Raw genomic sequence first — 22,238 nt, 5'->3', positions numbered from 1 at the left:
CTGGACACAGCAGAGAAGGAAGCCCTCCCTCCCCACCCTGCTGTGTCTCACAGTCCCCACTCCTGCCCGCTGGGAGGCCAGGGGTGTCCCTGAAGTGGGTCTCTGCCGATAAGCAGCCTGATTCACAGGGAGGGAGCCGGTCCTGAGCCACACGCCCTCCCTCCAGGCCCACAGGGCAGTGGTGACAGTTCCCGACCGCCATGGCCCGCACACCCCCTGTGCCAAGGTCACCTCCTGGGCAGAACCCAAGCACTGCCTCCCACCTGGCTCGGCACAGCCCACGGCAGCCTGGAGTCGGCTGCAGAACCACCCAGCACTGCTCCACCCTTGCGGGCTAGACACTGGGGCACAGCCAGATGGTACCCCAACCCCCCAGGGGTCCACGCTGTGGGGGCAGATGTGAACCGGCACAGGCCTGGGACAGGACACACCCACAGAGGACGGACAGGCTCTTGGGCATCACACAAGACAGAGGGACGACCCCACAAGGGCCCCTGAATCCAGGGTTTCGAGTGCATGACCCTCTGTCAGGCTCCACCTCCACCTCGCCAGCCACGCCTGCCTGCCGGGGGCAGTGGGGTGGCCCCAGCGTCCGGGACACGCGGGAGGGGGAGGGGAAAGGACGGGGACGCGATGACGTGATGGTTTCTGCACTGGTGCCCAGGACAACGGGGAGACTTACAGTGTGTTCAAGTTTCTCAGCCCCCTGAATGCCCCCGGCTGGATCTCTCTGATTCTGTTAAAGCGAAGATCCCTGTGAAGAAACAAGAAACACGTTTACAGAGAGAATCTGCTGCCGATCCCAGCCCTGCGTCCCTGTGAAGTACCCCGTCCCCAAACGCTGGTGGAGCAGCTGAGACACGCAGCCTCGCAGCTCACTCCTGGGTGAACCGCCCGCAGGAGGAGGCGAGAAAAACAGGACACTCGTTGGGGCGACAGCTGGCCCCTCACAGGGCAGAAGCCGGTCTGAGCAACAGGTACCCAGAGGCAGCGCGGATCCCGCGTCCGGGCAGCAGGGCACTCCAGGCTGTCAGTGTGACGCCAGCAAGCGCCGCCGGGGGCTGCAGGGACTCTGGGAGACCGCAGCGGGGCCAGCGTGGAGACGCAGCAGCGTTCGCCCCGTGGCTTCTGGGCGGGAGCTGGCTGGCTAGCAACCACCTGTGATGTCCTCAGCAAGCGACTTCAGGCTGAAGGGCTCAAAGCCACAAAGCTCGCTCGGCTGGCAAACCGGCAGAGCCGGGCTACTCAGCGTGTGCACCTCAGCCTCACCGGGGCAGCGGGGGCGCCCGCCACACGCTGGCCCGGCAGGGGAGGCGCGCTGGCTCCGGGGCCACGCGCAGGGGCAGGTGGTCCACAGAGACTCCCACGCCCGCCCACTCCGGCCTGAACTAAAATCCAGCAGTTTAACAGGTCTGAAAGTCACTGAGAATTAGACGAGACCACTTTCTTTACCAAGGAGTCTTAGAGAAGTTAAATTCCACGCTCACAGGCGTGACCCCTCCTGTCACAGTCCAACAGGGATTATTATGGGTTGAACTGCGACCCCCCTCAAGTTCACACATTGCAGCCCGACCCCCAGGGCCTCAGACGGGACCGTATTTGGAGACAGAGTCCTTACAGAGGTGACCACGGGAGAGTGAGGTCATCAGGTGGCCCTGGTCCAGCACAGCTGGAGTCCCTGTAAGAGGGGAGACTGGGAGGCAGGCACACGGGGACTCCACGTGAGGACCACCGAGAGCCTGCAGAGCTGGGAGGGGGCGCAGATCGCCCTCGGGGCGCAGCGGGACCAGCCCCAGCCCCACCAACCCCTGACTTAGGACTTGCAGCCTCCGGGGCTGCGGGAGGAGACCTCTGCCCGAATCGGGTCATCGATGCCCTGTCGCGACAGCGCCGGGGACCCCCACAGGGCCCTGGGCCCGAGCGGGTGGACAGCTCTCTTGTGATGTTTGCTGAGCTTTTAGTGTCACGATCTTCTCAGGAATCCGATTATTTTGAGCTAGTTTAGTAACTGTAACTGACTTCCGGAAAGGGTTCTAGTTAACGGCACGGTAAGAGGCAGCTCAGGGAGCGTTTGAGTCACTAAAATGACAAGCGTCTGGCGCGGGGGTCAGCAGTGACGCGCAGCGCCCCGGCATCTCCCTCCCTGCTTCGGCTCAGGTTCTCGGGTCCCCCGCCACCATCGTGGGCAGCACAGACCCTCACCCTGGCTCGCTCTCTCTGATGACCCTGCAGCCCAGCAGCGTGCTCCTCCCCTGCACACACAGCCTGGTTTTCTAGTAAACAGCTGCTCACATTCGTGTGCAGAACAGAGCGGATTCCACCCTCCCGTCCCCGGGGAGGGGCTGGGAGGGGAGGACAGATGAGGAGGACCTCTGGGGGACGCAGATTCTGGAGTCTGAATGTAGAGGGGACTCTGGCCAGCCGAGACTTCAGTGTAAACCAGACGACCTGTGTTCTCTTACCTCGCTGGACACTGAGCTTTCACAGGGTTTGCACAGAAGACCCCACATGAGGGGAAGCCCCGAGACGGCCTGGGCCATGCGTCTCAGTGGGAGCCGTGCGGACGTGTCACCCAGAACACTATTTACTCAAGAACGGAGTTTCAAGTTCAGAGTCAAGACCGCGGCTTGAAAACATGCAGCCCCTGGCTCCATCCCCTTGTCCATAAACCCCAGGCCACAGGGGGCCACAGGGGGAACCAGAAAGCAGACCGACAGGGAGGGAGGACCTGGCACCGTGAGATCAGACCCAAGTGGGTGGCAGGAGAGGCTCTGGACCAACTGTCCCCCGGTCGGTGCAGTGGAGGGAGGTGCCAAGGCAGCAGCCCCGCACACCGGCCCCGAGCAGCGTGGGGCGGCCGGCAATGCTGGGGGCCGGGGGCCTGGGGCCTTGGGACTCGCACACCAGGTCTCAGCCACCTGGTACGAAAAATCTAATTTACATACGTCATTGATAAACCTGCACACTGATCATTACACTGAAACAGAACTGTGTTTATATACAGTTAAAGTCTTAGTAAAATTAACCTGTTTCTTTCCAATTTTTATTGAAGCTGCTGGAAAGTTTACATTATATACGTGGGTCACATCCGGCTCCTACCGGACAGTGCGGTCTGTGAAGCGGGCGCTTCACAACTTCTCAGAAGCAGTCACGTCAGCCCCCCACTGTCTCAGCCAGAAATCAGGGGACGCACAATTACGGCGCACAGAGGGCCTCTTTCCCACGGAAGGGGGCTCACGGTAAAAAAGCACCAAGCTGAGGTCCCAGAACTGCAAACACAAGAGCTGGGCCCAGACTCACCACGTGGCCTGACCCACCCACGGCTGTGGCCGAGTGCACGGCGGGGAGGGCGAGCGCATGGCGCGAGCAATCATTCCCCCCTCTGCAGAGGGAGGTGCTCGCATGCCCGGCACGCACACACACTCACACTCAGGAGCGTCTTCTGGAGCAGCAGGGGGAGTAGAAAGTCAGAGGCTCTGAGACCTCAGCCCAGACAGACAGGCCGGGGCTGACGACCTGTGGGGAGGAGGAGCCACGGTCACTCCAAAGCATGACCTGGACACGGGGCACAGCCGCCGACCTCGGGGGCTGCTTCCCACCTGAGCCAGCCCTGCTCTGTGGGAGCTCCTGGACGGATGTATTACTTTAGTAACCTACTTGTTACTCATCACTCAATTTGTTACCTGAGTCGCAGAGTGAGAGCTCTCTTAGCGGTGTCCTCAGCGTGGTCCCCCGGGAACTTGTTACACAAGGGATTCTGGGACCCACCCCAAATCCGCAAACTCAGAAATTCTGGGGCTGGGGCCCGGGACTCTGCACCGTGATCCTCTCTGCAGGTGAGGTTTGACGGTCACGGCTCTCAGTGATGCCGGGAGGCAGCAGTGGGTGCGTGTGTGATGCACATGTATGTGCAAGGCCGTGTGGACACATGAGTGGCATCTGCGCGCGCACACACAGCGGGCACCCCCCCACATCCTCTTGACCTTTAGCCCACGTGTCCCTGTGACATAGAGCTTACACTAAGCGCAGACCAATTACAAGGTAGTTAAAACTCAGTGGGTACCCCAAGCCCCCCATGTTTCAGCTTCACAGTAGTGTCCACGTGCGCCTGAGCAGACGAGGGGCCCGACCCACAGGGCGAGGCCGCAGAGCATCGTCCGGCTCCCGCGCTATGACGCACGCACGGGGGGCTCGGTTGCTTTCCAAGAGCGATGTTTCCTCTCACAAGCACAACACCTCCACAGACAACGCTAACGGGAAAGCCCCTGCTCTAAACGCTCCCTCAGCTCGTCCCTGCCGGGCCTCGGGGTGGGGCTGGGAGTGGGGGCAGGGCCGCGCGGGCATCGCCTGCACCGCCCCCCCCCCCCGTGCCCGTGCCGCCCGGTCATCTGTCACCACCAGGGCTTCCGGGCTTCCCCAACAAACAAGGATCTTCTGGAAACTCCCCAGGAAGTGGGCGCAGCGCACGGGGGCTGCAGACACCCTCCCCGCCCCAGGAGCGCCCGAACAGTGTTCATCCGGAGCAGCAGAGCTCGCCGAGCAGGGAGGGACTGCTCCGTACACCGATGACAGCCCCCACGCCCCCGGGCACGGTCGCAGAGGGAGAAGAGGCCACGCGCATGCACAGTGACCCAGGAACCCTCACCTCCGTGGTGATCGTCACACACGGCCCAGGGATCTCCCCACCGGGCACTGAGTGTGTCAGGCCTGTGTCAGGGGACCATCTCTGGGTCGTGCAGCCCCCACACTCAGAGGGTCTCAGCGCAGGAGTCCCTCAGGGGCGCCAAGAAACTATGACTTTAGGGCAAGGCCACCTCAGCCTCACGCAGCCGTGGACGCAGCGCGCGGCTCCAGCCTGGGGGCTGGCACCAGCAAGGGCGAGGGGGCTGGGAGGTCAGAGCAGCGAAGGGACCGTCCAAGGTCCGGGGACGCAGACCACAGTGGCAGTCCTGGGCCCAGAGGGGATGTGAGCCGGAGCTCGTGTGAGCTTGTAGGGCCCCACCAACCTCAGCCCCAAGGGCCGGCTTCCGTGTGGTCACCGTAACACGGTGCCCAAGCATGGGCATCTCCCAGGCCGGGTCTCGGCCTCGCAGGTGTCCACGGGACCAGACCGTGACTGTCCAGGGGGCTGGCAGCCAACCCCAGCCCTGCCTGTGCCCCGGTGATCCCAGGAACTGGGACTGAAGACTTTTCCCAAGGCCTTTCCATTTCGCCCCCGGAAGCCACGGCGTGGGGTGCCTGGTGAGGACAGCAGCATCATTAGGGGAAAGGGCCCCACTCCTGTCTCTCAGCAAACGAGGCGCCAAAACAGCAGCCTGGGCGAGCGTGAAATCCAGTCTGCCCGACTCAGCGTGTCTGCGAGGCCGCCTGATTAGAAACAGCCCAGAAAGCAGCCCTCAGACAACAGCCTCGCGCCAGCCCGGCGGCCGTGGGAGCCCAGCACTGCCTCCGCTCAAAGGGCCGGCCCACAACCTCCCGTGGCCAAGGCGGGACCCGGCGCAGGTGAGCCGCCCTGCATGGGAAGGACAGGGCACCGTGTGCGGGGAAGTCTGGGCGACACCGCGGGCCTCACCGGTGGGTCTCCAGGCTTCCCTCTCCCGTGGTGCCCGAGAGCCTGCGGTGTGCACAGCGGGGCCTGGGGCGTGAGTCCTGCCCTAAGCAGGCCCTACGAGCCTCACGCCCCTCCGCAAAGCCGCCACACTGCCTGGAAGACTTCCCTCCCTCCTTACACTTGTGTGCACACGTGTGTCCACACAGCCACGCCCCCTCCAGGCCAGGGTCACCCCGACAAGTGCTCTGAGCAGGTCTGTCAGTCCCAGTCTGGCGGCAGGTAGCGGATGTCACTCAGGGAAGCACAGAGCAGGCCCGGGTTCAACTCCCTCCTCTGCTCCTCACCAGCTGTGCAATCCTGGACAAATGCCTTGACTTCTCTGATCCTCGGTTTGCTCATCCACAGCAAGTGGGTGGTGCCACTGCCTCTCCTCTGGGGGCTGCATGAGGTGAGACCAGCAGAGCAGGAGACTGGCCGGTGAGACAGAATCAGAGAGGAAAGGACCCCCCGCGCCAGCCCCGGATCCATAAATTCCTGCAGGAAAACAGCCCCAGGAGACTCCCCACATCCCCGATGGTGAAACTGCCAATGTGGGAAAGGGGCGATTTATAGGAGAGACTCGTGCAGGAGGGATCCCAGAATTAGGACGGCAGGCCGGCTGCACACGCAGAGCAGGAACGACCAGCAGAGATGAGAAATCCCTGCTGGAGGGTCTCTCCCGGGCCCTGCACGCGCTCCAGGCACTGGCCGCCACACTGACTCAGACACCATGCCTGCTCCAGGTGCCACCCCTGACCTGCCACCTGCGGGGCCCTGACATCAGCCCTGCAGCTGTGCAGGGGCCTCACCTGGAAACCAGGTGCTCAGTGAGTCAGGAAGGTGACCGCGTGCACAGAGGCTGACAGCTCGGGTGAGCAGGGAGCGGCACACAGGAGCCGCTGAGGCCGGTCTGGTGTGCACCAGCGTGACCTCGGCACAGAGGAGAAGGCACAGAAGAGGCGGCGGAGGGTGGGGGAGTGCAGGGTGGGGCGGGGGCGCAGAGGCCCTCCCTGTGGAAGGGCAGTGAATCCGCAACACGGAAATTAGGAAACTGTGCAGGGAAGACAAGGTGTACATGCCCCAAGAACTACGGGCCTTTTCTTTTCCTTGATGCCTTAAAAATTGTGAATGAATGGTTTCACTGAGGTAACCAGACATAACCAAAAGATGGGTTTTTTCCTTTCCTTTTTAAAAATAATTTTAAACAAAGTAATCAAGTTTTGGGCTCAAGGAATAAAAACTCGTTCAACAAGAACAGCCCCGAACAGGAACAGAGGCAGCTGCAGACACCGGCTTGTCTCGGCGGGGCCCTCTCCCGGGCCAGACGTGCTTTCGTGTCCACCCAGCCAGACGTCCAGGTGCTCTGGCACCTCCTGCACGGCCTCCGCTCCCCGCTGCCCCCGGGGCGTGGAGCCTCTCCCAGGCCTCTGGCCCCCTGGACCCCCTGCAGCACAGCCTGCCCGTCTCAGCCCCACTGCCAGCCTGAAGTTCAGTCCCTGAGTGTCTTCGAGCCCCTCTTCCCCAGAGAGACTTCTGTCCGAGCTAAGCCTGATCTTGGGAAACTGGCCAGAACTGGGACTGACTGTTCTGGACTTGGCATCCACATAGATCCAGCCAGCTGTGGCCGAGAACCCAGGCCACAGGAAACTCGACATGGACCCTGCATCTGACAGGGTTCCCCTGAGAAAAAGAACCAACAGGACATGTGTGAGCATGCACGTGCATGTGAGCATGTGAGCGTGTGTGTGTACATGACAGCGTGTACATGACAGCATGTGAGCATGTGTGCACGTGTGTACATGTGAGCATATACATGAGAGCACGTGTGCATGTGAGCGTGTGTGTGTACATGTGAGCGTGTACATGACAGCATGTGAGCATGTGTGTGTGTACATGTGAGCATATACATGAGAGCATGTGTGCATGTGAGCGTGTGTGTGTGCATGTGAGCATGTGCCCGTGTGTGCATGTGAGCATGTGTATGTGTGAGCATGTCTGTGTGTGGAGAGAGACAGAGGGAGAGGCTGATTTACTTCAAGGAGAGACTTACTGTGCAGTCTCAGCAGGTCCCAGATCTGCAGGGTGAACCTGCAGGCTGGACACCCAGGAAAGAGCCGCTGTCCAGTCCAGGGGTCGCCCCGTCCGCGGTTGCGTCCCGTCCTGCTCTTCCCCTGGGCCCTTCGACTGGTGGGATGTGGCCCACCTGCGTTGTGGAGGGCACTCTGTTTTACCCTGACTTCACGTTCATCTGCTCTAAAAACACCTTCACAGAAACTTCTAGAACAATGTCTGACCAAATTTCTGGGCACTGGGGCCCAGCCAAGTTGACACACAAAGCCAGCCATCACAGACAGCCCTGCGTGCTGAGAAGTAGCCTACTTGTTACAACAAATATTATAATTTGAACAACTGAACGGGTTGAGGTTGTTCTTGCAGAGACAGACAGGGCTCGTGCTTTGAGTTCAGCAAAATAAACGGATAAATCATGTTATCCACTGGCACTCGTCCAGGACTCAGCCAAGCGGCAAGCTGGAGTCCAGCCCCTCAGCACAAACCCAGCCCGGGAAGCAGCGCTCGGGCGCCACCAAAACAGACTGACTTTTGCCTGTTGCTTTTCTAAGAGCCTCAAGTCAGGCTGTGTTTTAATTACCTCCACTGAGGAAATGGATCACAAATGGAATCAAAAAATACTGATATCAAATAGTTACTCTCCACCCAAGAGGCTCTGAGAGTATCTAACCGGAGAAGCTTCCCACAGACACAGAACTCGCGTCTTTAGGAAGACAGGACGCATACCCCGAGTTACTTACTGAGTGAGAGGACGCTGCACAGAGCTGCATGAGACTGTCTCATAACCAGAAAATACCACAGGACAAGGAGGCGAGGGGCAAGTGACAAACCCAAAGGGCTTGCAAGGGATGGGTCAGAGGGGAACCATCAGGAAAGGCTCCGAGGGAGGGGACACAAAAAGGAGCCCCACATAGGAATAAAGATAAACCTTACGGAGGGAGAGGGTAGAGCTCAGTGGTACAGCACATGCTTAGCGTGCACAAAGTCCTGGGTTCAATCCTCAGTACTTCCATTAAAAAGAAAAAAAGATAAACCTTATTTAGCCAAGGTGGTCCCTCCTGAAGGTTTCCTGCTGGGACCTCTTCACCCTCCCACGTTACCAGCCCGCCCTGCCCCACCGGCCACTCCCTGGTGGGGAAGCTGGGACAGTCCTCCCTCCTTGCACCGATGTTCAGACTTCTTATGGTCTCACAGGCCTTCCCAGTGACAGAGTGAGAAGCCTTAAGCAGCGCCCACTGCATGTAACGAGCTGGGTCATTTCCAGCATCCAGATACCAGCTCGACAGGCTCCTTGAAAGAACAGAGGAGACAAGCACTCTGCTCGTGTTCTGTTGGGCGTCCTTCGCGCAGGGCCCAGCTGAGAAAGGCTGCGAGACACCGGTCTCAGAGGAACCACTGAAGAATGAGAAGGAGGCGTCTCTCAGGAAAGAACCAGAGAGCTGGTTTTAGAGCCAGTGCTCTCTGAGCTTAGGAGAAGAGAGGCTGGAGTCTGAGAAAGTTCTCCCCAAGCTGTGTCCTTTCTCCAACCCTCCAGCTGGACTGCCAGCCCCACTCTGAACCACAGTGGGTGGGCGGGCGCAGGACAGGGCTGCGTCAGCTAGCGACACCCCACCACGCAGCACTCCCCACGCCACCGGTGCCTCACAGCAGGAGGGTCTGCCGGTCTCAGCCCCAGTGCTGGACACTTAACAAAGACACCAGGGCGCAGGAGGGCGGATGGGGGACGGAGGGAGGAACACATGGTGGGGGCGGGTGGACGGATGGAGGGGTGGCGAGTGGGTGGGTGGTTACGGAAGGAGGAATGCATGACCGGATGGGTGGATGGATGGATGAGGGAATGGATGGATGGACAGATGGACGAATGGATAGGCGGATAGATGGAAGCATGGACAGATGGATGGTTATGGATCAAAGGGTAGAAGATGCAGTGATGGGCGGGTGGACGGGTAGATGGAAGAAAGGGCTGATGGGTAGATGGATGGGGTGACACAAGCACTGATCTAAGGAAACTAGACAACAACAGAAAACGCACAAGAAACAGATGCTCAGGGTTAATATTTAGCCCCCTGTTGCCATGCCAACACAAACATCCCGCATTCTGAATAAGGAACAGTGATGACTAACTGCATCCACTTTAACTGCTATTTTTAAAAGTTAAAGTGCTGCTCAGCTGGTTATGGATTTTTAGAAATATTGTTTCAGTCCAGGAAGCGACGAGCCTAATCTGGGCTCCCTTCCCCCAGAGGAAGCCGTGAGCAGGAAGAGAAGCAGGAACTGAGCGAGGACTTCAGATGCGCGGAGCCCCCATCCCGCGGGTGAACCCCTCCTCTCCCGCGCCGTCTGCAGTCCTGCTTCTCCTGAGGAAGGAGCTCTCCGCGCACGGCGGTCCTCTCGTTTTCTGCACAGAAAGGGAGGCTATTAACCCAGTCTTGTCAAGGGCAAAATCGTCCCATCTCTGCCAATCCAGGCTTTTCTTTCAGTGAGAGTAACTCCAAATCTCCATTGTTAAAGTCCTTAATTCTTAGCAAATAATTAACGTTGGGTGTGCAGGGAAGGGTGGGAGCTCACAATTCCAGGACCACGAAAGGCACCTTCCAGGCCTGCCTCCCAAAAGGAACATAGACGCTTCTTGGACATCCGGGTTTGGTCTGTGGGAGAGAAAACTGACCACCTAAAATGCACTGAAAACTACGCTGAGCGGTATTTCCTGTTTGCATCTCAAGTATCTGCTCAATTAAGGGCAGAGCGAAGGATAAGGGAACAGCCCCGCCCCGGGAGCCCCTGCCTGCAGCCACCAGGAGGGAGGAACCCAGCCGCCCCCCACCCAGGCCTCCAGCCGCTGTCTTCCCAGCCCAGCAAGGAGCGTGCTCCCCTCCCGACTGCCCTGGCACAGCCCACGCCCAATCTCAAGGCTCAGTAAACCCAGATTGTGGTAATGAAACAGCTTCCGCCCCAGAGCGCCCACCCTGCGGGCTCTGCGACCAGAATCGCACACACATCCCCTTCCTCGTGCCTCAGCAAATCTCCACAGCTGGAGGGTGAGGCTTCGAGGGGGAGCGCCTGACCCCGCGGGTGCACGTCAGGAAAGCTCGGGGCCGGCTCCACGCTGAGCTGCAGCCCCCTGGACGAGCTCTGGGTACCTCGGTCCGACGGGCGTCCTGCCCAGGACGGCCTCCCCCATCCCCCACCGTGGCCTTCAGCGGCTCCGGCTCCAGGTCCAGGAGATGGGACATCTTACAGGTGATGAAATTTAATGACTGTGAACTTGACAGAACCTCAAAGGCAAGACACTTTGCACCCGAGAAGATGGGGCAGAGCCTGCTTCAGATGTTAAGTGCCTTGTTATAACCGCTCTTACCGAGGAAACCGCGGGGCCCCAGCTCCAGGAGGTGCCGCAGGGTGAGTGCCTCAGACTTTGCAGGCAGCCAGCGCTGCACGGAACCTGGAAGACGGGACGCACTCCCTCCACGGATTCCAGCTCTGAGAACATAACAGCCTCGCTCAACCTCCCCATTACCCCCAAACTGACCCTCGTGGTGCCTTTGTGGCCATCGGGGACACAGAGCGGTGGGGACCCTCACTGCCGGATGTGGAAACAAGCGTCCCTTTCAGGCTCTACTTAGTGCCACATTGTTTGTGTTTTGGGGCCTTTTGTTGGTGACTTTGCTGTTTAAAATCGCCTCCCAGGGCGGTGCTGACGTGCGGTCTGGTGAGGAAGCGTGGGGTGTGAAGGACATTGCGGGGAAGCACGTGCGTGTGGGACCCGCCTCCTCCAGGCACAAGCCATGCGCTGGTGCCCTGGGCTCCACGTTAATGAATCAAAAACATACATCTTTGAACAGAGCACACCCCAAACTAGGTTATGCCCTGACCCACTGACGACAGTGTTGTGACCAGTGCCGCGTGGGACCCTAACCCTGTATTTCCCAGAAGCAAGGTTTCCCTGGTTGCTAACTCAGTGTTCATGGTTACTTAATAGAACAGAAGTCCGTGAATAATGAGAATCAGCCTTAAACTTGGGCTCCAGCTCCTCCCAACGCAGATCCTGGGGCTACAAGGTGACCAGTGTTCCAGGAGGAGCAGCTAACCACAGAGCAGAGGCCACACCAGAAACAGGCCAGACGGGAGCCGCCAGGACCAGCACACAGACAGGGCTGTGCAGGGCCAGGGGCTGGGCCGACCCAGAGCCCTGCGGTTCCCAGGACGGGCTGAGATCAGAGCCTCCAGAGGAGTGCGGCTACGGGGCACGGAAGCGGTGCGCACGGCGTCCCCAGGGGCAGGTGTCGGAGGGGCGCCACGCAGCCTTCTCCCCTGCAGGACACGCAGCTCATCTAATGCGCAGGTGAGTGGCTGATGACGCCTGTCCTCAGGTAAACACGGACTGTGTCCAGGAAGCAAACGGGGCAGGAGCAGCTCACCAGCAGACCGTCCTCGCTGCAGGCCACGCCGCAGGCGGCAGAAGCCCGAAGGGATCGAGGCGCACGATCAGAACAGCGCGCACACAGGCATCGCGGGTGCCGGCGCAGTAAAGTGCAGAGGAAGGAGTGGCCCAGCGTAAACACCTGATCCGCAGAGCTGCCGACGCCCCGGAACAAATCCTGCGTGGCCGCCAGCGGTGACGTGCAGACGCCGATGAGGGGCACGGGCGGCGGGCACGGGGGGGCGGGACGCAGGTGACCAACCGCCGTCTGGAGACGGGGCGGAGGCGGTGGACGGATAAGTAGGTAGAGAGAGAACACGCAGACAGACGGAGAGACAATGGAGGGTGCACAGGACCCCGCAGCCGCACAGACGAGGCATGGATGGATGGACGGGTGGATGGAGACGCAGATGCCGACAGACCCGCAGACCCACCAGGGACTGGATGCCCGCAAGCACGCGCATGACCGTCCGTGTGCACCTGAGGGCCACGCTCAGCAGGCCGGGCTCCTCTCACAGCAGAAATGTGAGTAACTTATTTCGGTGTTTTCATTGGTGAGTTCGCATTTTTCTCCCACGAGCCGCACGCTGTGCACAGAAACATTTCTGCACTTGTCGTAAAGGGAAGCAAGCAGGACAGGCCACTCGGCGGGTGGGAGGGCAGGCGGCGCAACGCCCGGCAGGGCAGCCGGCCTCACGTCTGGGCATCCGACTGAACGCCGCCAGCAGTGACGGATCGCTGAGCGGCCCAAGAGAAGCCGGCGAGCTGACTTTCAAAGAGCCTGCAGACCTGCAAACAACTTGGGAAGCACAGGAGGGAGGCGCAAGTCACACCACGAGGACGAACCTCAGGGGTGCAGCTGACGCCCGGGTCCCGGGGGAGTGACCCCCCCCGAGGACTCAGGGCCCCGGCTCTTCTCCTCCCAGCCCCTCCCCGCCTCACCCGCTGCTCCTGCCACCACCTGGCATGCACACAGACCCAGATCTGTCTCGTCCTCAGAGAAAATCTTCAGGTGAGCACCTGGTGCATGAGACATCTGGCTGTGACCTACAGGTTACAGTCAGCAAGGCCGCCCCCCGTTCCCCGGGTAACTGCACGGGCGGCTCCAATTCTGGTTAGGAGGGGACTCGGTTTCTCCGCTCTACGACCCGTGACGGCACCCGTCCCAGCCCGCAGTGCGACCTTAACTGAGGGGACTGGGGCGGTGACGCTGCCGCACATCACGGGGCATGGACAGCAGATGCCCGGCAGACCTCTCTATTGGCACAGTGAGGGGACCCGGAGACGCTCCACATGTGACAGCAGTGTCTGGGGAGGAGTGCAGAGGAGGAGAGTGAACTTCGAAGGCAGCTGGGACGGAGTCCGGCAATCCGGTGCTGCCTGCCCAGCGCGGCTGTGGCAGAAACCGTGAGACGCTCAAATGCAGTTTCCCTTCCTGAGCAGGCACTAAACAACACTCCCCAGAGCCTTGCATCCAGGTGGGGACAGGTGACCAGAACCCACCAGGCAATGTGAGCAGAGGTGATGTGTCCCTCAGGGCAGTGGAAGCACTGAGCCTCCCCTTTTGCTCACTCCCCATTTCCGCTTCCGTGACAGCCTGGAAGGGTGGACAGAGCCTGGGAGCCCGGGTCCCTGGTAGAGCACTACTACCTGGAGGAGCCGGGCAGGAAGTCTTACGGCCATCACGACCACTTGGTTCTGCTTTCCCAGTTGGGAGGTGGCCACAGACGCTGTGGACGCAGCACGGAGCGCGCTGCTGTCTGCAGACAGCCCACCACACAGGCCACATCCCGCCGGCCGTGGTCGGCAGAACCCTGGCTGGGAGTGGAGCCTCAGTGACAGCTGCCCAGTGAGGCCGCCTGCCCTGGATTCTGCGGGAGGGAGGCCGGAACTCACATATTTTAATCCACGGAGACTCTGCAACTGTTTATTGCAGCAGCTGAAGTCAAATTCCCCTGACCGACACAGCACTCCCAAGGCAAATGGAAACAGCGGGTTGAATCATTTTTAAGGTTTTTAAAATCCAGACTTGGGCACGGGAATGCATTATTTCACTTCATTACTTGCTCTGTAACACACGTTGTTATAAAGTTGCAGAAGAATTCAACGAAGGTTTTACAAAATTACAAAACAAAACAGTGGGGACTTCTGAATAAGACGGGATACGGGCGGTGGGGGAGCGGGCCAGGCTTACTCTGAAACCACCAAAAGGCGCACCAAACATAAAACAACGGCTTTCCTGACTGCGCATCGGTCAGCAGGGCGTGCCCCCACGGCTGGCCATTCTGAGGGCTGAAAACGAGGGCGTGAACACAGGACCGCCTGAGAGAAAAGGCGATGCTGTGTCTGGCCGGATGCTCCGTGGAGAACGCGCAGGATCGCGAAGCACCGCTCAGCAGAGCACCGGCCTGTGTGTGCAGGCGAGAGGGAAGAGAGCGAGTCCAGAGCAGAAGACAGCAAACAACCCAGAGCAGAGCAGAGCCAACAAAACAGAGAACAGGAAAATAAGAGGAAGATCAAACGCGAAAGCTGGGTTTTGGCAAACTGAGAAGCCTCCAGGCAGCCTGACCAGGCAAAGACGAGAGAGAAAACACACATTTCTAACATCAGGCACAGGAGGCCTGGTGGCACGCAGATTCCCAGGCACTAAGGAGATACCGGGGAACACTTCACGATGCCGACAGCCCCACCACCTGTGCGACGCGGCCAGCTCCTCGGGAAGCACCGCCACCCAGGCTCACGTGGGAAGAAACCACCCGGAGAGCCCTCTGTTTACTGAAGAACCTGCAGCGGTAGCTTAGAACCGGCTCACGAAGGCAGCCCGAGCCAGGCGCCTCACAGGGAGGCTCAGCTGGAGGCTGAGGGCTAAGCCCCGCCCCCCCACGCCGGACAGGACCAGCGGCCCTGCACCCTCTCTGCAAGGCAAGGTCTGCCCTGATACGCAGACCAGACAAAGACATTCCAGGAAAGGAAAACAAAGGCCAGAATCCCTGGTGAACACAGATGCGATCACGCCCAGCGAGGCAGAAGGCGGGCGGGAGCGCGGGGGGCGCGGCCGCGGGGGGCCCGCCAGCTTCATTATCCTGATTGCGGCCACGGCTTCACACGACTGGACATGTCAAAACTCACCCAAGTGCACACAGACACATGAGCCCCCTTTTTCATGTCAGCTGGGTCTTGATAAGGCTTTTTCTTCCCAAGTGGCATTTCACCCGAAGGTCAGCAAAGGGAACCATTGCTGGTTAAGCTCCCACACAGACCTGCAGGCCGTCCACCAAGGTCCTCGGGGGAAGCTCTTTGGGGGCCCCTGCCCCACTTCTCCACCCCTTGGAGGAGACAGGAGACAGCGCCCAGAATAAAGAAACCAATCAAATCAGCAGGACAGCCAGCCCTGCACCCAAGCCAGGAAAGGGGCGCCAAGAGCCGCCTAGTGAAGCAGCCAACACGTTCTTCCTACATTTCCTGCCAGCTTTGATTCACGTCACATGAGCGACCGCTGAGGTTCACCGACGTTGTCTGTGGACAGCGGCGTCTGAACGGAGACTCGGTGACCAGGGGAGGAACAGGTGTCACTGCTATTTTCCAAACTCTACTTCAAGATAAAATATGTCGCTGGAATGACCAACGTAGAAAGATTCTAAGCTATCGATGATGTTAAACACCAAAGCAGCATGCCCTCTGCTCCGACTCCTGTGCCCAAGCTCTGCACAGGTGTGACAGGCAGCGTGTAGCCACCAGTTCAAGGCCCCCCTGGGTCCCCAAGAGCTCCCGGCCCCAAGAGACACAGAGACACAGGAAGTGCCCAAACTGACTGTTTAAGCATCAAATTCAGTGATGTTTAACTGCTTTTAAGTGAGTCCACCCAAAACTGCATTTTTTAAATAAATCACATCTTCCTGTGTACCCCAAAAGCTCGTGAAGCTGTTATGATTAAAAGCTCATTAAGCTGGACACTGAGGTTGGAGACCTGACGTTCTGCGCACTGAAGGCCCAGAGCAGCCTCCCCAGGACTGCACCCGGTGGGAAGAGACCAGAGGAGCTGGGACTCCAGCCCTGGGTGCTGCCTGGAGCTCGGGCGGGGGCCCCACCGGCCCCACTCCTTCACCGCCAGCAGCCACTCCAGTTTCCTCCCCTTGGCAAGTGCGCAGAAAAGGGCCCAGAGCCTCCAACCAGCAAGGTGAGAACGCCCCCTCAGCCAACGGGAACCAGCGTGCGCAGGGGCTCCCAACCTTCGCCCGGTGCTCACCCTGCTGACGAGACTGGCCTGGACCCTGGGGTCCTGTCACCGTTTTGCCGACACCCCAAGGTGGGACTGGACCACGCGGACAGCTGTGGCCAGTCTGCCCCATGGCCACCTCTTCTAAGAAAAGCCCTGCTTTCCTTCCAGGCAACAATGCTGTGCCTGCTTCCAGCCCGCGCGTCACAGGGCAGGTTCTGTCCTTGGCTCCAGAAGCCAGCCGGGCCCAGGCCTGGCGGGCCAGACCTCGCACCGCCCCGGTGGCCTTGAGGACAGACAATGGGTCCCTTCACACAATTTCCAGACCTTGTGCTTGCAACCGGGAAAGGGTCCCAGCTGGGTCTGCTGCACTCTGGGCCATCGGAAGGGAGGCCGACAGCTGACGGGGTCACCACGGAGGACAGTGAGTCACAGAACCCAGGAGGATGCCAAGGACCCATCAAGAAGGAAAACCGAGCCCTGGCCGGGGCGTCTGGGCCCTGGCTGAAGCCAAGCCACAGGTCAGAGCTGCCTCCTGGGCTCGGTCACAGGGGCTGACTTCTCTTCACAACCATCCCCTTGATCTGCTATGAACACCGGGGTGGGGAGGCTGCCATCTACAGCTGACCTGTCAGCTTCCTTTCTTTTCCCCAGAAGGATCCAAAGGGTTCGGTTTTATTATTATCAGTTACACTTTTATAGTTGAGGAAACCGCGGCACAGAGGTGAGGTAGCGTGACAAAAACTACGCAGGTGGTCGAGTCCGAGACACGGCAGGGCTTCGAGACGGCGGCCGCTAAAACGCCAGTCCGCGCGCTCAGCCACGGACACCACCTCTCACGCCGCATCGCCCGGCTCCTCAGCAGACAAAGGCCCTTCGCAGGATATAGCTGTCCATAGGAAGTAATAAAAATTTATAAATTCGTCTTCCTACTATGAAATGTTAAATGACAAAATGGTGCAAAGAGCAACCCCACCAAAGGGACGGAAGGGCTCCTAGGTGACATCCTGACAGAGAAGGGGAGCTGCGTTTAAGAGATGCTGAGTTTCAACCTGCAAACTGTGGTGCTGGCACTCCAGGCAGTGTGGAAATGCACAGCTTGTGTTGGACCAGGGGAGAGTTCTGGCCGGAGGTCACAGTATTTGAGAGGTGGCTAGACATGAGGCTAGAAAAAAATAGAAGAAATCTGACCAGTTTCTAAGGAGAGCTTTTCCAGACATCGCCTTTTGGAGATGCACGTTTTCAAATGTCAAGTTTTAAAATCCAGCCTGGCTCCCTGACGGCCCACGTCACAGGCCCAGCAGTGCAGGCGGACTCTCTGGAAACCTCCTGGAGTCGCTGGCCTCCCCTTAGAGCTGAGCGCCCACCGCCTCCACGAGGGCTCGGGACACCGCAGGGCGGTCAGCAGTGGGAAGAAGTACTGGGTCCACCACCACATTGGAAAAATAAACTACCAATATCCAAACACTTTAAAAATATTCCCCTGGTACTTTTCAAATGGGTTTGAGCTGTGGGAACGAAGACTTTGACTTTATCCTAACAGGGAATTTGAAAGTAGAAATTTATTTCACATAAGCCAAAGGCTGAGGCTTAAAGGCTGCCGTCCCTGGCTTGCACAAGGTCCTGCAGAGGCAGAGTCGGATGCTGGCCTCTTAAACCGCACCCAGGGGAGGAGAGGCCAGCCCTCCCATGGGACAGAGGGTGTCCCCGCAGGATGAAGCAGAGGAAGGGAACCTCCCCAGCTCCAGGGTGACAGAGGAGGAGAGGGAGCAGAGACCCAAGAGCCCGGCTGGAGGGCCTGCCCCGTCTCTCGACCAGGACCACACCCACCCACCTGTGAGGAGGAGGCCTCATTTCCGTACAAAGGGAAGCTGAAGGGAAATTAGATTCTCCCCTGGGCCAAGACCGAGGAAACCCACTGGAGGCTGGTGAATGGGGAGAAGCTGTGATTTGGGGTCTAGTCTTCAAGGACGAAGGCAAACAGTTAAGTGGCCTGAAGACTGTCCCTCTCCATCGACGGGTTCTGATCCCCGACGGGAGCCTGCAGGAAGGTGGGGCCCCAACCCAAGAAGTGGCAAAGCCGGGACCTTCTCCAAGTGTGGATCGGGGCTGGACCAGGGGCGTCCACTCGCCCGGACCAAAGGTGACGGTGCCCAGGCAGCCTTCCCGAAGCCACACTTGGCCGGGGCACCTGGACGGTCACCCTGATCTCGGCACGGCAGGGCTCACTCCCAAGCGCCCCAGCAGACCAGGGATTCCGAGAGGCAGGAGCTGGAATATGGCACAAGTCCAAAACACAGGTCATCAGAAGTTGATGGATTTGGGAACAGCTGTCTGGCAGGCTGACTGTGACCCCAAGGGAGGTGCTTACCAGCCCTGCACGGCTGTGGGGCCCATCCACAACCCCAGACTCCCTCCAACAACATGGTTTCCTGTCCCCTGGACGGGGGCATGGGGTAACTGCGTGGCTCTGGTGTGGCCTGGACTGTGGGAGGGAAGTCAGTTTTAAAGAGTTGATTCCCATGACCTCACAGTAGAGGCTACAGGGAAAAGAATTGGGTCAGAGAGGAGCGGGTGTGGAGGGCAGAGGTTCCGCTGCCCAAGGCCGGAGCCCCAGTGCCGAGTGACTCCGATGCAATGTGTTTAGAACGTGACTCCCCCCAAAATGTTCAAGGTGGGAGGAGGATAGTAAGAGGGCAAGGAAAATTGTCACAAGGTATCTTTTAAAACCAGCTTTTTAATTACTGTGGCAACGAATGTCTACTGTAGTGCCAAGGCAGTAAAATATTCAGAAATTAAGTGCTCCTACAAATGCTTCCGAGCTGAACAGAGTAGCACACCCGACCTTGCACAGCTTCCACGAGCCGCAGGACCAGACGGCCCGCAGGGCGCCGGCCGCCCTGCTCTGGAACACCACCTTCTACTGTCCAGCTGGCACGAACTCAAGGGCCAACCTGAATCACAAGATGCTCCTGGACCGTTATGTCTGACGCCTCAACCATGAGGCAAGACAATCTACTGTGGGGCCCCACTGGAACACACTCCCAAAACAACATGCTGGGGAGAGAAGTCTGATGTCCCCAGAGATTCCCATTCAGCCTCTCCAGGGAGGCCGAGGGGAGAGTCCTGAAAGCAAAGGGAGGATGCGACGGCTGGACCCCGGCGCCAGGCTCCTTCCTTACCCTCTTATCTTCTAAGTCCTCAATTTCCACCAAATCATTTTTTTAGGTAGAAAATGAGAGCAAATGCATGGGGACAGACACCTGGGAGAAAAGCTGAGGTGAAACCCAGTACTTCTGCATGAGTGGCATCTGTGAGCAGCCCCAGCAAGGACGCACCAGACTGGACTCCAGGGCCCAGGGCAACAGGACAGCCCAGAACTGGCCTCCTTCCTCCAGCAGGGCTGTCCCCTATCCCCCTCAGACTGCTACCTCTCCAAGTCCCCAGCTGGACCCCATCACACCAAGACTCAGTTCTACACTGTCCCAGTCCACACCGGCAGCCATGGGAGCCCCCCAGCCCCACCGTGTGTGTCCATGTCACCAATAACCCTCTTGTTCTGTCCGCTCGGTGCCGCCTGCCTCCTCACAGAACAGATGAGACCAAGCCAGGTCACTGAGCACAGCTCTGAAAACTGCAAAACACCGTGAAAGTGCAAGGTGAGCGAGCGCTCCCTGGAATCCCTGTGTGCGTTGGCGTTTTCAGTCCTGCGCTCAGCTATTTTACCAAACCCTGTAAGGTTTTGTGGAGAACCTCACCACACAGGGGAGTGGGGTTCCATTTTTGTTTCACAGCACTTGTATTTTTAAATATTGTTCTTTTCAAAAACCCATTAATATGTGAAGGCAAAACCCGGCACAAGCATTAGACTTCCGGCAGATGCGAAGAAAGGCTTCAGGATCCAAGATGTTCTCACTGACTCACCAAAGAATTAAAATGACCTTATCCAGAAGCCCTCGCTCTGCCTGCCTTACAGCCCCTTCCTTCAGAGCCTGTTGCCCTCAGGCACCCCGGCCTTGGCTGGCCCTCCACACTCTCCAGAGGCACAGTTTCCGGGGCTGAGTGTTAAGTCCCTTCAAGGACCCTGAAGGACGCTGCCAGAGTGGTCTGTCGTGTACTTCGTTTTAAAACTACAAACACTGACCGCCCACTTCCTGAATAGTTCACTCAGAATTTTACAACTTTTGCAGGCTCTTCGAGAGTGCCAAAAGTACTCTGGCCCAGCCAAGAAAAGTAGAAACTATTTTTGGCATTCCGAAGGGCAGCTGTAGGACGCTGAATGCAGTCGGCGCCTGAAACGCAGGCTGCCTTTTCGGATTGTGAAAATTTCTAATCAGTCTGTATCCGAATAGCTCGAGGCCTGCAAGAGACTCGTGGCATCCCGGGTCTGGAACCTCTGGGGACAGAGGGGACTGGCCAGTGAGGGCGCGATACTTTGTGCCAACAGGAGCGCCGGGTCCCCGCGATGGCACCGCCGCGGCGCGCCCTGCCTGGAGATGAGAGAGGAGGCAGACCCCGGGCGCAAACCCGCTCGGACCCCGACTCTAGCCCCAGCCGACCCGTCCGCGCCGCCCCAGAACTCGGGGACCCGCAACGCGGCCCCTCCCGGAACTCGGCCAGGCTCGCCCGCGGCTCAGGGAAGCCCGAGAGAACCGTGCGTCCCGCGGGGCCCGGGACAATCCCGGCAGGAGGCTCCCGGCGCCCCGGCAAGAGCGGGGAAGTGGTGGTGGTGGTGCAGCTGCCGCGGGTCACAGACGGGGCGCCAGGGAGGCCCCCCCGGGGAGGAGGGGGAAACGGGGAGAGGGAACCGCCGAGTAGGAGGAGGGAAGAGGGGGAGGGGAAAGAGAGGAGGAGGGGAAACGGGAGGAGGGGGGCGCCGGCTCGGGGAGGAGAGGGGGCTGGAGCAGGGCGGGCAGGGGGAGAAAGGCGAGAGGAGGAGGGGAGCGACCGGGACCGGGCCGCGCGGGGCGGCGGGGCTTTCCCCAGCTGCTCCCGACAACTTCCCGGTCCAGCGGGGATTCCGAGCTCCAAACAAAGGCGGCTACCGAGGCCGCGCGCGCTGCGCTCAGGTCCGCCCCCCGCGCCCAGTCCAGGGCGGACAAAGGCCCCGCCGCTCCGATCCGCCTCCCCGGCCCCCGGCTCGCGATCGCCCAGCGAGCCCCGAGCCCCCGGAGCCCCTCCCGCCAGTGCCCCGTGCCCCCGCCACACTCACAGGATGGAGGTCTGCGGCGCCACGGCGGGCACGGCCTCCAGCAGCAGATGCATGCAGCGCACCGTGGTCCGGAAGCACAGGCAGCGGCTCGGACACCCGTTACCCGGCTTTGGGGCGACCGCAGCCAGCGGCCCCCAGCAGCAGCACAGCACAAGCGCCAGCAAGCAGGGGCGCGCGGCGCGCGCGGGGCGCACGGCCATGGCCCTCGGCGCGCACGGACGCTTGGACGCACGGACCGACCTCGAGGGCCCGGCGCGTCCACGGCCGGCTCCGGACTGCGCCCGCCCGCCGCACCGCAGCGGCCCACGTCCCAGCTGTGCGCAGGGGGCGGGGGGCGCCAGCTGTGCACATGCGCGCGGCTCCTCCCTTCCCACCCCCACCTCCCCCAGGGCCGGGGCGGGGCGAGGACCTCCAGCCCGGCGTCCGGCCGCCGCGCCCCCTTCCCAGCCGCGGGGCTGCCCCGGGTGCAGAGGTCAGCTTGGGCCCCTGAGTTCCAATCCCAGATCTGCGCCCACAATCTGGGGCCTTGGCCAAGTTGTTCCAACCTCGCCTAGCCGCCGTTTCCACATGTGTGCAATAGGGTTTTTTGTTGTTTTGTAAAACACTTTTAGAACGCTTACCAAGTTCCAGGCAGGGTTCCAAGCGCTTGCTTGCTGGCTTTCGCGCGCTCGCTCTCTGTTTCTCTGTCCCTCTCCCTACACACCCTGCCCCACACCGGCCCTGTCTTACA

General features: G+C 59.9%; 1 protein-coding gene across 2 annotated transcripts in view; it reads right to left on the bottom strand.

The window, feature by feature from the left end:
• The window catches only part of PXDN (peroxidasin), a 58,920-nt gene extending 37,008 nt beyond the window's left edge, over positions 1-21,912 (bottom strand). For both annotated transcript variants that reach the window (XM_072938271.1, XM_072938272.1), the window contains exons 1-2: positions 21,509-21,912; positions 683-754 (exon numbers count right to left, since the gene is read on the bottom strand). In XM_072938271.1, the coding sequence (XP_072794372.1) occupies positions 683-754; positions 21,509-21,708 (272 nt within the window). In that variant the 5' untranslated portion in view covers positions 21,709-21,912. The remainder of the gene's footprint in view (positions 1-682; positions 755-21,508) is intronic.
• Positions 21,913-22,238: the final 326 nt, after the last annotated feature.

Source organism: Vicugna pacos, chromosome 15 (assembly GCF_048564905.1).
Source record: "Vicugna pacos chromosome 15, VicPac4, whole genome shotgun sequence".
Lineage (NCBI taxonomy): Eukaryota > Metazoa > Chordata > Mammalia > Artiodactyla > Camelidae > Vicugna > Vicugna pacos.
The sequence above is the reverse complement of the archived record's forward strand: the minus strand, read 5'-3'. Positions and strand labels throughout refer to the sequence as shown.